Source organism: Gossypium hirsutum, chromosome A11 (assembly GCF_007990345.1).
Source record: "Gossypium hirsutum isolate 1008001.06 chromosome A11, Gossypium_hirsutum_v2.1, whole genome shotgun sequence".
Lineage (NCBI taxonomy): Eukaryota > Viridiplantae > Streptophyta > Magnoliopsida > Malvales > Malvaceae > Gossypium > Gossypium hirsutum.
Window position 1 is genome coordinate 81,632,538 of NC_053434.1, and position 19,507 is coordinate 81,652,044.

General features: G+C 32.0%; 1 protein-coding gene across 2 annotated transcripts; it reads left to right on the plus strand.

The window, feature by feature from the left end:
* Positions 1-8,444: 8,444 nt before the first annotated feature.
* On the plus strand, positions 8,445-11,819 carry LOC107891312 (protein LIGHT-DEPENDENT SHORT HYPOCOTYLS 10). Of its 2 annotated transcripts, none has more exons than XM_016816074.2 (2): positions 8,445-9,143; positions 11,538-11,819. In XM_016816074.2, the coding sequence occupies exon 1, from the start codon at positions 8,604-8,606 to the stop codon at positions 9,129-9,131; it is 528 nt and encodes a 175-aa protein (XP_016671563.1). In that variant the 5' UTR covers positions 8,445-8,603; the 3' UTR covers positions 9,132-9,143; positions 11,538-11,819. The 2 variants fall into 2 exon arrangements, with proteins under 2 accessions (XP_016671563.1, XP_016671555.1); XM_016816066.2 differs by having other exon boundaries at positions 8,449-9,148.
* Positions 11,820-19,507: the final 7,688 nt, after the last annotated feature.

Consider the following 19,507-nt stretch of genomic DNA (forward strand, 5'->3'; position numbering starts at 1 on the left):
CACAATGGACTTTGTGTCCGGACTGCCCTTGTCAGCAAGTAAGAAGGATGCTATATGGGTTGTTGTTGATAGACTGACTAAGTCGGCTCATTTCATCCCCGTACGTACGGATTTTTCATTGGATAAACTAGCTGAATTGTACGTTTATCAAATTGTGATATTACACGGGGTACCTGTTTCTATCGTGTCGGATAGAGATCCGAGATTCACCTCACGATTTTGGAAGAAATTGCAAGAAGCTCTGGGTACCAAGCTACATTTTAGCACTGCTTTTCACCCCCAAACCAATGGTCAATCCGAGCGGATAATTCAGATACTTGAGGATATGTTGAGATGTTGCATCCTCGAGTTCAGTAGTTCATGGGAACGGTATTTACCTTTGATTGAATTCGCTTACAACAATAGTTTTCAATCAAGTATTAAGATGGCACCTTACGAGGCTTTGTACGGTCGTAAATGCCGTACACCATTGTTTTGGACCGAGCTCGGTGAAAGTAAAATTTTCGGAGTTGATTTGATTAAAGATGCTGAACAGAAAGTAAAGGTAATCCGTGAAAGTCTGAATGTAGCCACGGATCGTCAGAAGTCGTACGCAGATTTGAAACGAAAAGACATCGAGTATCAGGTGGGAGACAAAGTGTTCCTTAAGGTTTCACCTTGGAAAAAGATACTCAGGTTCGGCCGTAAGGGCAAGTTGAGCCCAAGATTCATTGGGCCGTACGAAATCTCCGAACGAGTTGGTCCAGTTGCGTATAGATTGATTTTGCCCCCGGAGCTTGAAAAGATTCATGACGTCTTTCATGTTTCGATGCTTCAACGCTATCGATCTGATCCATCGCATATAATTAGTCCATCAGAGGTTGAAATTCAAGTCGACATGAGCTATGAAGAAGAACCGATGCGTATCCTAGCTCGTGAAGTGAAGGAGTTGCGAAACAAAAGAGTTCCGCTAGTAAAGGTGTTATGGCTCAAACACGGGATCGAGGAAGCTACTTGGGAGACCGAGAGCTCGATGAAAGAACGATACCCAAACCTATTTACCGGTAAGATTTTCGGGGACGAAAATTTCTTAAGTGGGGGAGAGTTGTGACAGCCCAAAGTTGACCCTAGTCGGGAAGTGGTTTCGGGACCGCTAAACCGAGTCACCGAAATGTTTGAATGTGATACTTATTGTCTAGAATATGTAATTATGAATGTGTGAAAATTTCAAGCTTCAATTTGGTTGATTTCATGTGAATTTAGTCAATAGGACTTATGTGAGAAAATTCTAAAATGTGATAGGTCAATGTGTGAGGACCTATTAGTGCATGTGGACAAAGGGGGGACTTGCATGTCAAATTCCCCCCTACTAGTAGTGGCCGGCCATGACAAGCATGGTCGACCAAGTTTGATGGCCAAGACATGTCATAGACATGTTTTGTTGGTGCATCATGGGTGGAAAAAAATAAAACAATAGGCATGGAAATTAAATAATGAAAAGGAGTATGATGAATACACAAAAAAAAAGTGTGTAGTTGATTCTTTCCCCCCCCATTGCCGTGAGCTAAAGAAAAGAGAGGAGAAGATCTTTGTTCATCCTTTTCTCACCTTCATTTAGCCTAAATTAGAAAGAAAAACAAAGAAAAAAATTTCTCATCCTTTGGTTCATCCTTGGCCAAAAATTTTAAGGAGGAAAGAAGAAGAAAGGTGAAGAGATTCGGCCATGCATGTAGCTAGGCTAAGGTATGTTTGATGATGTTCCATGAGATGCATGCATGTTTTAGTTGTTAGCTTGAGTTCTACCTAGCCCATGGTCTAAATCTTGCTATGTGATGGAAATGGCACTTGACCATGGATGCATCATTCTTGGTTGGTGTTTGATGTTGTGGTGGTGAGGCATGAGGATGAGTTAAGATTCGGCCTAGGTGGAGGTTGTGTTAATGCCATTGCATGCAAAATATGAAGCTTGTTAATGATGCATGTGATGATGGCTTGATGATTCTTGAACCTCCTTTTTAGCATTTTTGTGTGAGCACATATGTGCATTGGTTGCTAAATGGAGAAGAATCGGCTAGCAAGATGTGTGCTAAGGCCGAATGTAACTTTGCATGTTAATGAGCAATGCATGTGTTAAATTGATGAAAAGGGGGAGGATGCTTTACTAGTGTGTATATGTGTGTATTAAGTGTTGAAATCGACCCCAAAAATAGACATGCATATTCGGCCAAGGGGAGAGAAATTAGCTAATATGTTGTGTTGATGCATGATTTTTGCATGTATGAGACTTTAATGTCTAATGTATAAATATGGGCTAAGTGCCTTGTGTTCATCTTTTTGATGCCTAAATGATGAAATCAATTTATTTGTTTAATTAAACTCAAGAGCAAAGGGGAAATAAATCCGATAAAGGGAAGGAAAAAGTGGTTGAATAGCTAGCGGAATCGTTCGACAACACCCGAGGTAAGTTCTTGAGTAAGAGAGCTTAAATTACGATGTGATTAAATCATGCTCTATGTGAGCCTATTGAGCCGAATGTGCAAGGACGATATGTGCCTTGTGTTTGAGTTTCGCAAATGAAAATGAAATAAGAATGTGCCATGAATTATTGTTAGATGTGCATGATTAATTGAATGCTGTCCGGGCTAAGTCCCGAAGGCTTTGTGCTAAGTGAATATATTCGGACTAAGATCCGAAGGCATTTGTGCGAGATACAAATTCCGGGTTAAGCCCCGAAGGCCTTTGTGCGAGATACTAAATCCGGGTTAAGTCCCGAAGGCATTCGTGCGAGTTATTAAATCCGGGTTATGTCCCGAAGGCATTGTTTGAGTTACTAAAACCGGGCTATGTCTCGAAGGCATTTGAACGAGGAGCTATATCCGGTTAAATCCCAAAGGTACGTGATTTGGTAATGAATGAGCTTGCTGTAAAATTCCAGCGAATACTCGAAAAACATCCCAATATGGGGATATGTTACGTATGTGTTGAATTTAATCGAGCCCTTACAAATAAATGTTCGCTCAGTTGATAAACGAGCTACCGGCCTTCGGCTAAGTTAGTCTATTGTGTATGTACATAAGGGTTGTTAATGTTGTGAAGCAAGTTTGATATCGGTAAATTGCGTATTGTGAAATATTCCGTTTAGTTAAATGTGTGTTATTCTTTGTTTATGCTGGAATTCCTTGCTCAAAACTTACTAAGCATAAATTGCTTACTCGTTACACTGCTCCTCTGTTTTATAGATTTTTTTGGTTCTCCAGCTATCGGACTCGGGATCTTGAAGTCGAAGTCGCCCACACTATCAAAGGCTCTTTTGGGTACTATTTTGGTTGAATTTTGATATGGCATGTATAGGACTACCCATTGTTGTTTTCGAGTACTTTATGAAATGTATAAGTGTACAGCCATGCGAAAATGGCTTGTAGAAGTGGAGTATGGCATTAGACCATTGGTGTTTATGAATGTATAGATGGTTTCATGATGTAACTATAGTTGGAATGGAAGTGTTGAGCAAATGATCAGCCATTGGAATGGCTAAGTATGATCATATGTGGGCATATGTATGACAAGGCCCTAGTTGGTCCATGAAACCCCGAAAATAGGTAAGGTTTACTTTGAAAACAGAGGCTGACAGCAGCAGTGGTGTGGATTGGAAAAATCACAAGAATTCGTAGGAGTGGAATTAAATAGTGAATAAATTATGTAATCGAACCTTGATGAATCTACTTTCATATGAAAGTAACGAAACAATCATATAAACAGTACAGTAAGAGATATTCAGGTTCTTGTGGAACAGGGCCAGAACAGTTTCTGGATTCCCTGTTCCGACTTTGGAAATTCACCATAAATTTACCAGAGATAATTAGGGGTCATACCATATATGTATGGATTCCTCTCTGAGTCTAGTTTCCATAGAAACAAACGGCATCAGTATTGAAGCTCTGTGCAGAGAGATATCCAAGTCGTAATGGGAAAAGGTCAGTGTAGTCGACCCCTGTAACATGGGAGACTTTGACTAATAAACTGTACTAATTTGCCCGGCCAAAAATTCTAGAAAAAAATACATAGGTGGGGACATGAGTCTAGTTTCAGGAAAAAATCACAAAACTGATTTTCGAGTTGTGAAACTCAAGATATGATTTTTGAAGCGACTAGTACTCAGACTGGGCAGTGTCTGGAAAAATTTTTCAAAGTTTGTTAACATCTCGTGTCCGACTCCGGTGTCGGTCTCGGGTTCGGGGTGTTACATTAAATTAACAGACGGAATATAATAGACATTGGCTACTAACTAGATTTTTTTTACAAAATCTAATGGATTTATCACGAGTCTTACCTTAATCAACTCTTTAGGATGGCCGGATGTTTAGAAATTTCCTTCCTTTCTTTCCTTTAGCTTACGGCCATGGCAAGAGGAAGAAGATGAACACTTTCTCTTTCCTTCCTCTTATTTTATTCATCTTTATTTTATTTATTTTGTTTAATTAACTTATTATCTAATATAAAATTGCTATAAATTCAACTTAGTGGTAGTGCATTATTGTTTGGCCGGCCACTACTTGTCAATTTGGGTAAATTGACATGCAAACCCAAGCTTTCCCACATTGTTGTTATTTGATCCTTACAAATTGTCTATCATCTTTTCTAAGTCTCTCAACTAGGTCCTTTCGAATTAATTCACATTCCCAAAGCTAATATTAAGCATTTAATTTCATACATTCACTATCGCACATAAATTTATGTAATTAAAACACAAAAATAAATTTTTGACTCGGTAATGTGGTCCCGAATCACATTCCGACTAGGGTCTACTTAGGGTTGTCACATACATGGCCCGAGACACAGGTGTGTCCCTGGTTGTGTGAACAACACAACCTGACCACACGGGTGTGTGTCCCTTGCACCTAGGAAAAATTTTGAGATTTTGCGAAAAATTCTTTGTGAACTTGGTTTAGTCCCGACTTGTTTCAAATGCATGTTCTGGACCTCGAAGGTTCATATAAAGGACTTTATGATTAATTTCTGATATCAATATTGTATGATGTGGAATATTTGCTCTTTGATCTGTAAATTATGGTAATAATCCGTAACTCTATTCCGGTCACGGATTCGAGTTAGGGGTGTTACAACATTTTTACTCTTAATGTTTTAACTTATTTACAATTTAGTCCTTAATTTTGTAAATGGAAATTTATGCAATTTCATCCACATTTCATGCTAGTCGAATTACCTAGGAACTTATACAACCTCATACAACTCAACATTTCACAAATTTATCATGATATTTTACTACTTTTACAACTAACTCCCTAAATGATAATTTCATCAAAAATCACTTTACAAAAGTTGTTTATTTAACAAAAAAGACTCATAATCTTTCATCAAACTTCAAAAATTATGTAAGAACATTCATGACAAAACCCTAAACCCTTAACAATTTTACAAATTAGTCCCTAGGCTAGCTAGATTAAGCTACAACAACTTCAAAAACATAAAAATCATTAAAAGCGAGACAAAAACCACTTACATGCAAGCAAGGAGAAGTAGTTGAATGTTTAAAGCCCTAAAATGTTGTTCTTGTTTCTTCAATTCAATGGAAGAAGAAGATGAATGACAAATGGGATTTATTTTGTTAAATTTTAACCTTAATTACCTACTTACCAAAATAACCTTTAAAATTATTCATAATTTCAATAAAACCAAACTCATAAATGTCCACTACCACAAAAATGGTCTAATTACCACCTAAGTACTCTTACATTAAATTTCTATAGCCATTTGATACCTTTAGCTACTAGAACTCTATTTTTGCACCTTTTATGGTTTAGTCCTTTTTACAAAATTAAACATGCAAACGAAAAAATTTCTTAACGAAATTTTTATACAGCAATACTAATATACCATAAATATTAAAATAATAACAAAATAAATACTTTCACGTCGGATTTGTGGTCTTAAAATCACTGTTCTGATTTCACTAAAAACGGGTTGTTACACATCAAGTCACCAAATAATCTCCTTCCAACCATCCTTAAACCAATACTATTAGCTCCACACTCTTTTTATTTTATTGAGTTCCTAAATTTTATACAAATGAGGTTAAATCGTGCCTTGCAAAAGAACTCATGCCTTTGTCCAAGTTGAAGAATCACAAAACAAATTTTATGTTCCCAAAAACCTAAGAAAATAACTTAGCTAATAAATGAAAATAACTTAGCTAATAAATGAAAATAACATAGCTTAGTTCTAGAACCGGATAACTTGAATTGACGAGTATATAGTATGTAATGTATTCGTCCATGGTTATGTACGTTTTATTGGCTTAAAAAGTATCCTATAGGTATTTATATATTATAGGACAAAGTGTATTTTTAATCAAATTATATAACAAATATATTTATTAAAAATTATATTATAATTAATTAATTCTTTAATTACAATAATAAAATTATTTGTTTATTATGCATGTGTTTCGAGTTTGAATTTTGTTATGATCAAATTTTTATTGATTTATTATATAAAAAAATAAAAAATAATAATCTCATAAAAATATAACTTAATTTGCATGGGAGAGGATATTTTAATACTTCCATAACTAAGAAGGTGCTCAATTAAACAATGACACCAACTTAGTAAAAGACTAAATATAAGTATATATAGATGACACCAAATGCATTTTAATCATTGTACTTTCAAAAAAAAGCATAAATATCCCTATACATTATAAAAAAAATGAGTAAAAGATATTTTTTATAATAGTTAAACATTTAAATGGGACCTTCAAAGATCCCACACGCCATGAAGTCGACACTGAGCGCAGTAATACTTGAAAGAACTGGTGTGATTTTGATACATTCACAGCTTGAGATCCGCCATGTTGCCAGCTGGACGACTCGGAAGTTACTCCCCTCCAAAGTCCGTATCCCAGATCAAAGACTATTGCGCTAAGCCAATGTCGACAAAAACTCTCCTAAATTATGGGGAACTTGTCCCACCATGGGGGCGTCTCATTTTTCTTTTCTTGGTTGATATTAACATTGTTAACAATGCAGGTGAATATGAGTTCGAAAACGTTAAAATATGTTTATTCTCCTATTTTAGTGTTGGGGATGAGTTATTAATAGTTTGAATCATTATATAAAAAATTAATTAATTTCATAAATCGGAGATGATTAGATAATGTAACATTAATTTAAATATGATTAAATATATTCACCTCCAGCTCATTGTAGTTTAACAAACTCAAATTATTGTATTTAATAGATAAATAAATTACGGATCAATTGGGTTAAATGCAATTAATTGAGTTTTTTAAGTTAAATATGATTAGATAATGTAACATTAATTTAAATATGATTAAATATATTCACCTCCAGCTCATTGTAGTTTAACAAACTCAAATTATTGTATTTAATAGATAAATAAATTACGGATCAATTGGGTTAAATGCAATTAATTGAGTTTTTTAAGTTCCAAATTCCAATGATAAATATACAACATTATTTAAAAATATCATGTCATTTAATTAAATTCATCCATTAAGTTAATCTGTTTTTAAACTATCACAAAATTGTTTATTTTATTCGTTAGAAATAGTTTTGTTCATTTCAATATAAAGTGACCAAGATGTTTCTCTACAATAATATAGGGGCTGTACAATAATTTTAACATAATATCTGTCCCCGTTGCCTTTGAAAATGACAACCAAAACAGCAACAGCAAATCTCAGTAGTTGATTTATTCACATCACCTAATTTGGAATATTTAACTATTAAAAAATAATCTCATACACTCTATGGAACCAAAGGATTAATATATTTTTTTACTGGAATTCATAAAACTTTGAATTTGACAAGAGAAATAATGTCTTTTGTTGCTCAGAGCCCCTTATCTCTGTAGGAATTTTAACTTTTGTTGCTTTGGTGCTTAGGACATTATTCAAATTCTCAGGGAAGGCAATGCCGATGCAGACAAATTAGCCAAGACAGGGACTAATCGGGCTCACAGTCTCCTATCCATTTTCTGATTGAGCTGTATCTGGGTTCGCTGTACTTGGGGTTTTGGTTAGGATCTCTTTTGGCATTGTTTTGGAGTGTTAGAACGTTTTGCCTGGTATTTTTCCCTCGTCAAAACTATCAAATTTATGGGTTTAATAAATTGTGCTACTTTTCCAAATATATATTTATCTCAAAAGGATATCTTGTTTGTAGAAACTGTAGCAAAATCATCAGCAGAGAGAATCAGGGTTTAATTGTAATTAGATCTTCAAGTTTAACATGGTAATATTTTATGTCGACAAAGAAGATATAATTATTGTATGCTTTGATATGGGAACTGTAGAGCTAATTGTATAGTACTAAAACTATTATTTTTAAGAAAATAATACAAAAACCAAAAGGAAAAGGAAAGGAGAATATACAAATGAAAGATGAAGAAAAAGAGGAATAGAAAGCAACATGTTGTTATGGCCCAATGGCATGTCTAGCATGCCCCGTGATGTGGAATTCATATTGCTCCACTCTCTTGCTTCTACTATTCCTTTCACCTCCCCTTTCCCCCAGCCCCCTTATAATTTCTTCTTGCCTTATTTAGCAAAAGATAATTAATCAATCTGCCTCGATCTCAACAATATGTCGAGTGAAAGAGGGAAGGATATAGCGGAAGGACCATCAAGGGTTAATCCCGGTGATCAACAGCTGCCCCCAACACCTAGCCGCTATGAGTCACAGAAGAGAAGGGACTGGAATACTTTCGGGCAGTACCTGAAGAACCAGAGGCCTCCAGTTCCTCTTTCTCAGTGCAACTGTAACCATGTGCTGGACTTCCTTCGATATCTGGATCAGTTCGGAAAGACCAAGGTTCACCTGCAGGGATGCATGTTCTATGGACAGCCTGAACCGCCTGCTCCTTGCACATGTCCCCTTAGGCAAGCCTGGGGCAGCCTCGATGCTCTAATTGGGAGACTTCGAGCTGCTTATGAAGAGAATGGAGGGTCACCTGAGACCAACCCTTTTGCCAGCGGTGCTATTCGGGTTTATCTCAGAGAGGTCAGGGAGTGTCAAGCCAAGGCAAGGGGGATCCCTTATAAGAAGAAAAAGAAGAAGCCGCATCAAGGCAAGGGAGGTGATGAATCCAGCTCCACCATTCACTTCTCTTAATCTTTGGACGATGTATGGTAATTATTTTTATCATCCATCCGCTTCTCAATTTTTTCTAAATTTCAATAGCTACTTTCACTTTCAAAATGCTAGATCTAGGAAGCAGTGCTAGTATCTTCATTTCATGAGACCACTAACTCTATGTAGTTTCTCAACTAAAAGACTGCTTTGTGGAAGGCTACTGACATACAAACAACAGATCAAATCTAATCGTTTACCTAATTGGAGGAATACTAATACAGATTACTCAGTTCCCAATATTGTAGACAGGCAATTTCCTTGGCTCTCAATGAAAACTTATAACTTTCAAGAACCCTAATTTGCATATATAGTGACATGGTATGGAAAAACATTGGAGTGATGGACCCATCTGGATGTTTCCAGAGTAGCTTTTACTAGCTAGCTAGGTATCTTCTACTCTTATGGGACATTCAAATCGATGGTATAATTTATTTCGTGTAACCAAAATTCTGGCTTCCCACCCCCCCCCCTCTCTCTCTGTCTCTCTCTCTCTCTTTCTCAGACAGACAGACAACAGATAAAAATTTTGCAAAATCCTTTTTATTTTATAAACAAAAGTTTGCAAAATCTGATTGTGAAAATAGTTGCTGAAGGTAATGTTAGTTGCTTCATGAGAACTTTTCCTTGACGTGGCGGTTTTAAAATTCCGCAGATTGTATGCCGCCATGAATGGTCAAGTAAGATATATGTCATACACTTTTCCACATTTGCAAATATAAAATCTGCAAATGATTGAAAGCAAAGGACTATTGAATGTTTAAGGTTTCTCAATAAATCACCTTAGTTAATACTTTAGTGTATATCCATGTTTTTTGTTTGGCTTTTGCTCAATTAAATTAACATAATTGCGAATCTTTAATGCCAGACTCTTTCAATTAACAATTGTTTCTTTAACCTTAACGATAACAACAATTTTACGAATACCCCACAGATTCTTATTTTTATATTTTTCTTTCCTCTAGTGCAGAAGATCTTTGCAAGGCTAGTTTTGAGATTTTGCATTTCTGCATTAATCAATTAATTTTCTTGTTGCCCTTTGTACCTTCCATAGATTGCATGTTGCCCAACATCAGATTTTGTGGGACACTAAGTTATATTCCATTTGCAATATATACTTTGGTTTTCTGATTAAAGATTTCGCTGGAGGTAAAGCTTTTGTTGGGTACGTTCACCAAATGACTTAACTTTAGACATCAAAAGAATACATTTTTTTAAGAAACAAAATCACTCGAATTTTTATGTTGGTGTTTTACTTTAAAAGTTTACCACCTCACGTGTTCTTGTCGCTCTTCTTCATCATCAAATACATAACTCTTTTTGGCAGCACCAAAGAATTTATTTTATTCTGCTATATATCATTTGAACTTATAGATAGCAAATTGTGTTTCTTTAGAACAATGATTCTTAGGAAACATATCACATATCATGTCCATTTCCTTTTGATTTTGCTAGATAATCTCTTATACTTGTAATGTCGTTTGCATCCCGATCTTTGCACGTAAATGCAAGGAGAAAGATCTTTACATGGTCAATTTGTTTTTCCATATATAGTATATGTTTCTGGCTCTTGATGTATGCCATTAATTTCTTGGAATATACAGTTTGATTAGGGATAAAACAACTTAATATGTAATGTTATGTTTAAAGTTTGATTTTGTGTAATTTTTTATATAAAATTTTAATTTAATTTAATTTTCAGATACTACTAACACGATCACAGATATAACAACATCTAACATTAACATATTGCATATAAAAATAATTATGTTTATATGATGTAAAAATAAATGAATGTATTTATTTTTTCAAAATTTTTATAATTGAACCAAAATAAAAATTTTATGCATACATTTAAACCACAAAATCAAAGTTTATATATAAGATTGTATATTCAGATAGAGTTTTGAGAATTATCCGGTTAGATTATTATAAAATTTAAGCATTCCTTTATCAGCTTAGGAAAAATGTAGTGCAGCCTTTACGATCCACTTTCAGTTTTACATGATCAGCTGAGACAAAACATATGCATTCTTTGAGGCTTTTCCTGTGCGTCTCATTTTGAAACATATGTAATTAACCTTTTTTCTTTAAAACAATATTGGTCAGTTAGTTAAACCTAGATAGCAATTTTACAATTTACAATCTTGGAAATTTTTTTGTTGGATGGATGCAGTATCTTAGCTTGTTAATTTCTTTCTTTAATTTTTATGTTGGTGCAGATAGAAAGATTTAGAATTTTGAGATTATTAGGTTTGTGCTTTTCTTTAGTTTATTTTGTTCTGCAATCTATAAATTATTAGTGAATTAGGTAAAGCCAAATCAATTTTTCAATTTTTTTCTAACATTACATGCATATATATAGTGATATCTACTTAATTTATGCAGGGATTACATGAGAAAAAGAATCAAACGGAAGGGAATATAATATGATAAAATCCATCGAAGATTCAGCTCAGTTTGGGGGTTTCGGCCTTCTTTATTAGTATTTTTCCTTTTTGTTATTTGGCAATAGCTATAATGATGGGATCAGTTGGGTGTACATAACTCTCTTGATCAGTTTCTACTTTGTTTGCGTTTTCTCTTTTCATGAATGTCCATTTTATGTCTAAGCTTCCTACGCAAAACATTCATATCGTATTGATAATAATTGATCATTTTAGTCGTAAATATTGATCAGTCTTTAAGTTTCCTCTCCCACTAAACTCTACTCCATTCTTCAAACCTATTAATTCAAAAATGCTAGCAATCATACGGATGCCAACGAGCTGGCCTTATCTTTGATTTGATTGGTTAGATCTCGCTTGCTGAATGCAATTATATGTTGGCACAAAAGGAAGCAGTATCTTAAAAATAAGTTAAAACAATGTAGATATTAAAATTTAAATATCAATTGAAAAACAAATTTGTTGAATCTCAGTTTTTAAATTAATAAAACTAAGCTAAACCTGGATTCTTCTAAATGCGATTTTATGTAACTGTTGCAGTTATTTCAGACATCGCATTTGAGAGGCAAAATGATGCCAAAACACAGCTTCATTCGGTGAAAATTCTCTTCACTTTGAGATACTTCGTAATTCCCTTAGAAAGAGAAACGAAAAAGTTAAAAAGTTACTTATTACCAAAAGATGAAAGGCCCTGCTTATGATATTCTGAATTATTATCCTGTCGTTTTCCTGATCTTTATTCGGAATGCAACATTGATTTATCCTAGGGTTACTTCATCATATCTCGCTCATATCCTATCTTATCTCATCCTTAGGTGTCGTATAAATTTGATTTTATTAAACATTTATAACTTTATATGTCCATAACATTTTTGGTTGAATGAAAAACTGAAAAAGAGAGTACTCCAAAAATGAAAAGAAAATAAATTTTAAATGTATTTGATAAAAAAAATAGAATAGATGCTATTTTCCATCTTTTGCTAAGAAGAAACTACTTTTCATCTTATAGTCTCTTTGAATGTCAATGGACCATCGGTGCGTTTAAATCCAAAGTTAAAATCGCTCTCTCACTGAAACACACCTGCAGTGAAATCTGTTTGGAACACCTCACCCTGGAATATTGGTTTTCAACAGATGGGAGAAGCGTCCAATTAGGGTCTGGACCTTCGGTGAAAATTAATACTATTCTTAACTTTTAATTATATCTATTTATTCATTTATTTTTGGTATAATATTAAATTTAACCTTTAATATTTACAATTTTTGTTGTCAGGAAACTTAATTTGGCCTTCAACTTTTTAAAACAAAGTCAAATTTGACCATTAACTTTTTTGAAAAATAGTCTAATTGAGTTTTTAATAGAAATACCGAATAACATGTTAAGTTTTAAATAGATAGCCCGCATGACAATTCATGTATATTTCATGTTTTCTTTTTGAATTTTTATCAATTTTTATATATTTTTTGAATTTTTTATTTTTTGAATATTTTTTATAATTTTTAAATTAAACTTTTTTTTGTACCTAATTGGTACTTGAACTTTAATTTTGTCATCTAAGTTGGTACCTCAACACCAACACCTCTAGTTTGTATTGACATGGCACTGATAACCAATTTGGTGTTTACTCATGATAGCCTCTCATATACCACATGACGAGCATAAATTAAAAAAAATAGAAAATCTTTAAAATAAATTAATTAATAAAAAATATAGTTTTTTTCTAGGTTCAACTTTTATGTGACAAATTAAATATATATTTTTTATTAATTTCTATATTTTAAAGTTTTTTATTTTTTTTAAATTTATATCTTTCACATGTCATTTTGAGAGGTTGCAATGTGTTACCAACAGATTAACTATCAATGCTACGTCAATAAAAACTAATGGTGTTAGTGCAAAGATTCTAGTCTAATTCAAGTTCAAGTACCAATTAGGTCCATAAAAAAATTCATATACCAACTAAGTACTTTTGGATAAGTTTAGGAGACAAACTAAATTTTCATTTTCATCTCATAACTATACTACTGCGTTTTAATCCAAACACATATACAACATTATTTTAATCTCACGGTCATCGCTATTTTTAATCTCACTAGAGCTACACTCATCGTCTATCCAAATGAACTATTAACTCATAAAAGTAAATCATTCTAAGATGAGAGAAAATATATGAGATATATGTTATTTTAAAATTATGTATTTTTTAAAAAAAATTAATTTTTTCCCTATTTTTTAATTCTACCATCCAATAAATAAGAACAAAACTATTTTTTTTTCTGTTTTTTTTCATATTTATAATTCTTACCAAGCATACGTATTAGAGGTGAATATATTTTCTAATCTTTCAATTATTCTATCTTTCTAATTTTCTTTCGTCTCTGTCAAGTAAAGCTTTGATTTAAAAAGCCTTAAATTAATGCACTTTATTTGGTAATTAAATGAGTGTTTATTCTTTTATTTTCATTTATGGAAGCACTTGATATTTAATTAAAGTAAAATATGGTTGGAGAAAAACCCAAATATTCAAACTTCAAAGAATGTTTGTTGAATAAGGTTAATTGTATTATATATCTCTAAATTATATGGTTGATTTAAATTGGTTTTAAACTTTAAAATATTATAATTATATTTTTAAGTTATATGGTTGATTTAAATTGGTTTTAAACTTTAAAATATTATAATTATATTTTTAAGTTATTGATGTTATATTAATAAAGTCCTTTATTTATTAAAATTATTATTTTAACCGTTAAATAAAATATCAAATTTTATATGATATATTAAAAAAAAAGTTTAAAACAACGCCACAAAATTTTCTTGTTTGTGAAATTTCAATAAAATATTGCAAGATTGTTGAGAATTTATTATTCCATAGTGAATTTAGTATCGGAAATTCTAGATCAGAAGTTAAGACTTTATTGTTGGGCTTTCGATAGTTAATGGTATTGATTGGTCTTGAATTAAATTGTAAAGAGAGGGCAAATTGAGTTAATTGAAGCTTAAGAACTTATTTGTAAAATGGGGAAAGTTAAAAGTATTTATGAGATCATTTTACCAAAGTTCAAAGTTTAATTTTTCTTTTTTAAGATTTAAGCGTGGAAAAAAACCTGATCCTCACCATCTCCGCACGCCGTTCGAAATCCAGGAAAGTTTCTTTTTTTCTTTCTATTTCAATTTTTTTATCGATTCTTTTTCATTTCGAACCAAATTGAAAGTGGGGAACACATTTTCTTCGCTTTTAGAGTGATTTTAATTTAAACCAATTTGATTTTGAATTGTGGAAATCAAAACTCAAATTTATAATATTTTTAAAATTTAAAAAAAGGAAAAATCTGAATCTAGAGGTAAGTTTTTTTTTTTAATCGTGTTTCTAGATTAGTATCGAAGTTTTTATATGGTCGAAATTAGTTTCGCTTTGTTCAAAATAAATTTTGGATTAGTTATTGGTAGTTTTCGGTATCGGATAGTGAACTTTGTTTAGTATTTGTATTCATGAAATTATAGGTTTATTCTATTAATTGTTGGATTTTAATTCTTAAAGAGAACGAAGTAGCTGAAACGTCCAAGGCGTAGGAAAAAGTCAAAGTTGTCAAAGATTGAACATTCTAAGTAATGCTTGGAAATTCGATTTGTGATTACTTGTATTCGGAATTGACATCGCGTAATAGTTCATTAAAATGTTTTTAATAATGGCTATTTGTATAAATTGCTACTTTAATAAATTGTTAAAAATATTCAGTAAAATTAATTGGAAATTTATCAGATATAATTGACATGTGATAGACTATATGGATCCCCATCACTATTTATTGTATGGATAACCTGGAGCGTCTGAGAATATTGTCATTGTTATGTTTTTTACATTGGTATTTGGTTGGTCATTAATTAAGAAGTATTTATCCTATAATGGAATATTATCATTGTTGGCACTTGTGCAGCTATTTGTTGATTATCATTAGGAGTTCGGTTCGACATTCATATGTCTAAATATTTTCCTTCTCATGTTACTTGAGTAAATTGATTAAATGAATTTTATTTATGATTAAATGTTGTTGTTGGCTATTGAATGCTTTTAGAATGCTTACTTTCAAAGTCAATTTCTTTTATAATGTGCAAAATTTAGAAATTAAATATTTACACTTCGTGAATTTTAAAATGTAATGTATCATCATTGAGTGATTTTTTTTAGCGCGTCGTTTTTTTTTGTTTCTGTGGCACATATTCAAGGTAGTAACAAGGAGGTCTGATACTGTAGTAAATTTAAGCTTTCGCACATGCAAAATTTCTGTCATAAAGATCTTTCTAATACATCTGAACTTTCGATTTTGATTCCACATGTAATTGAGACCTTCGTTGTTATATTTGTTATATTTGTTATGGTGGATGTTAATTTGTTTTACCATATTGGCTTCTAAATTTGTGTTTATTGATTTGAATTATTTAATTAAATTATTGGTATATTGATTTGAATCATAGTATCCAATCATTGGTTAGTTGACTATTAGAATGATATTGATACTATTTATGGCATAAATTGAAAATTGGTTTTGTATAACGAAGTCTTGAGTTTGAGCGAATTATAGTTTTATGTAGGTTTCGTGCTAGAAAACTTGTGGTTACCTTTAGATAATTGTTGAATTCTTGTGTAAAAAAAACATGATTGAAAAAAATTAATTAAATTTATTTTAATTAATTAAAAAATAATATTTTGAAAATATAAAATTTATTATTGAGTAAAATATATTACATGAATTAGTTTAAAAATTAGATAATACATATTAGTGTACCAAATACATTAAAGAGGCCCAGTAAGCTTATTTGAAGATGGATGAGTGGTACAATGAGTTTTGAACTCAATGTGCACCGTCCATCATGGATACTCTTAGTGAGAGTTAGTGTTTTCTATTAAAATATTATTATATTGTTTCTTCTTATTTAAGTAAAACTTTTGTGGTTCTTCTCTAATATATAAGGGCTATGAGTTAAGTAAAAAAAATAACTCTAAGTGTAGTTACTCTGTTGAAACATAGTGAGATTTATTTTTCTAAAATAAATTATATTTTCAAGAGAACTCAATTTTGGTTTCTTACTAATAGAGAGAATTAACTTTTCCCGCAATAAAGTTACTTTTTTTTTTGTGTGTGTTCCCTTTAGGATTTAGAGCTCACTCTCTAAGCACAATGAGGTTCAAGAATAACAAAAAAATTTGTGTTGGTTGAAAGCCAGAAATCTACCAATCCCACCAAGCGAAAAACAAGCATACTAAATTTGTTAAGTTTATTGTTATAAATAACACAAAGGGCTCAAGTTTTAAAAGATTTTTAAAAATCGGATGTGCAAACAAAAACGTTTTCTAAATTGAGTTTTTCAACATTTGGTACCAAAACTAGGTTGTGCTATATTTATAGTGTAACTTGATTACCGAATTATCTACACTCTATTTGATTGATTAAGTTTATAAGTGGCATTCTTAACCTATGTATGTTTTCAAATTATGTATGTGAATGGAAGTTTTTGGATATTATATAATATTTTTTATTTTGTAATTTTGCCAAAAATTATGGTTCCTAGAATTAGACCTGTTGTATTTAGGTTTAATTATTTTTGGGTTTGTACTTAGTGTAACACCCTATACTCGGCTTGGTCGCCAAGCCTGAATATTAGGATGCCACGCCACCGTCTCATGTCATACTCATAGTAAATTTTCACATCATTAAGAAATCACCCTCTTTATTTGTCAAACATATATCTTTCATCATTAGAACATACCAAACATACTGTAACACCCCTAACCCGTATCCGTCGCCGGATTAGGGTCACGAGGCATTACTGAACAAAAGCATAATTCTGAACATTCACATATTCACACGTCATATTCGTATATATAAAGCACATGGCTAATTAAATATTAAACTTACATTATTAATCATATTCCATATGCGATTCATACCTCAAAATTTAACCGAATCCATACCATGCATATAATCATATTTTCAAACTAACAAACATGCCTCAAAACCTTCCAACATATGCCTTATAAATACATAGCACGAATCATGTGGTCATCACGTTAATGGTATTTGAATACTTATAAAAAAATAAACATTTTACTTCACAATTCTTTACATGCGCATATTAAACCAAATAAATCATATCACAAGGCTTTTTGTCCATTAGCATATGTGGCAGTAACAACTTCACAAAAATGACCAAATATATTTCATTATACATTAAACCTTACGCACATTTCACCGCATCACATTTGGACCATTTTCAAACACTAAAAATAAAACATATCATGCTTAGTTCACATACTAAAAATTTATTTTAAACATCACCCTTTTAAACCATCTAATAAGCCATTAATAATTCGAACCTAAATATCCAACCATTCAAGCATAAAACATGTGCACACATTGCCACTTATTCTATCTTCTATTTAGCTAGCAAGTTAACCTATAAAAATTATACCCAATTCATCAATATAAAATTGACTAATTATCATACTTAAAATGCATATACACAACTAACCAATTTATTATATAATCGGTTATCCAATTTAATTTCCATCGAACATTTAAATTATAATCAAAATATAGGTCAATAATAAACCACACCCAAAACACATCCATCAACCATAATTACATTACTTGAGCCGAATTATAACAATCCACAAATATATATCATACCATGTATCAAGCTTACCAAAATGAGCTAATTATAAGCAATACATATCATATAATCAAACACCACATTCAACTTTGAAGTTAAGCCATATTCGCATGGCTAAATTTATACATATCTAAGGTTGAACAAAATACATATTAGCCTATACATGCCATAAGTTTGAAAATAGACTTTTAAAAGTACTGAAAGTTGACAATAGTGTAGATGACTTCGACAGTAATCCCCGAGCTCGAGACTTACAACCAAAATCTATAAAATAGAGTAACAAAAAAACACACAGAGTAAGCTAACTTAGCTTAGTAAGCCTTAAGCAATTTAAACAACTCAAATGAGTAATCAAAACATTTCAAACAAGTTGAATTGTATCATTAATATTATATTTGAATACAAATAATTTACCTTGGCCAAATGTTCAAGGTCAATTATAATACCACATAAATACTTACCTATATAATCGAATATACAAGATCAAATATAACATCTTATAAATACTTACATGTATGGCCGAATACACAAGGTTCGTTATATCATCACAATTGGCCAAATATACAAGTTCAATATTTCATCATATATGACCGAAAATACAAGTTAAATAAAACATCACATGTAGCCAAATTTTCAAGTTCAACATATCATCACATATGTACATACCTATGTGGCCGAATATATACAATGTCATTTAGCTCAATTTCACTTGCTAAATTTCCACAACAACTTGAATTCTTATAATCATAGACTTGAAAATAAATCACCGGTATAAAACCTGCTAGGCATAAACTTGAATCACACACCGACACAAGGCCTGCTAGACTCAAGGTCTGATTCTTATTTATTCACCGGCACTAAGCCTGCTAGGCACAAAGCCTAATCAAAGTCACCAGCACAAGGCTTGCTAGGCTTAAAGCCCGAATATCACAATTATAAAATCATTCCTTAACAGGTCATATATCGAATCGTCCAATTATTCCATGTAATTTGTAACGCCCCTTACCCATGTTCCACATCGAAACAGGGTACGAGGTATTACCAGCTCATAATATATATCATTAAACGAAACCGAAATAGAAATATGTCATCCAAATAGATAATGTGTCATTATAACATATGTCTTGAACAATATTAGCCAACTTCAATGGCTTATACAAAATAATTTGGTTAAATAATGTAACCAATATTTTAAACCTAGGCAATTATGACACGTAACAAAATAACGAAGCCTACTA

Coding starts and splice junctions, on each gene's coding strand:
- LOC107891312 (XM_016816074.2), top strand. CDS start 8,604: ATGTCGAGTGAAAGAGGGAAGGATATAGCGGAAGGACCATCAAGGGTT.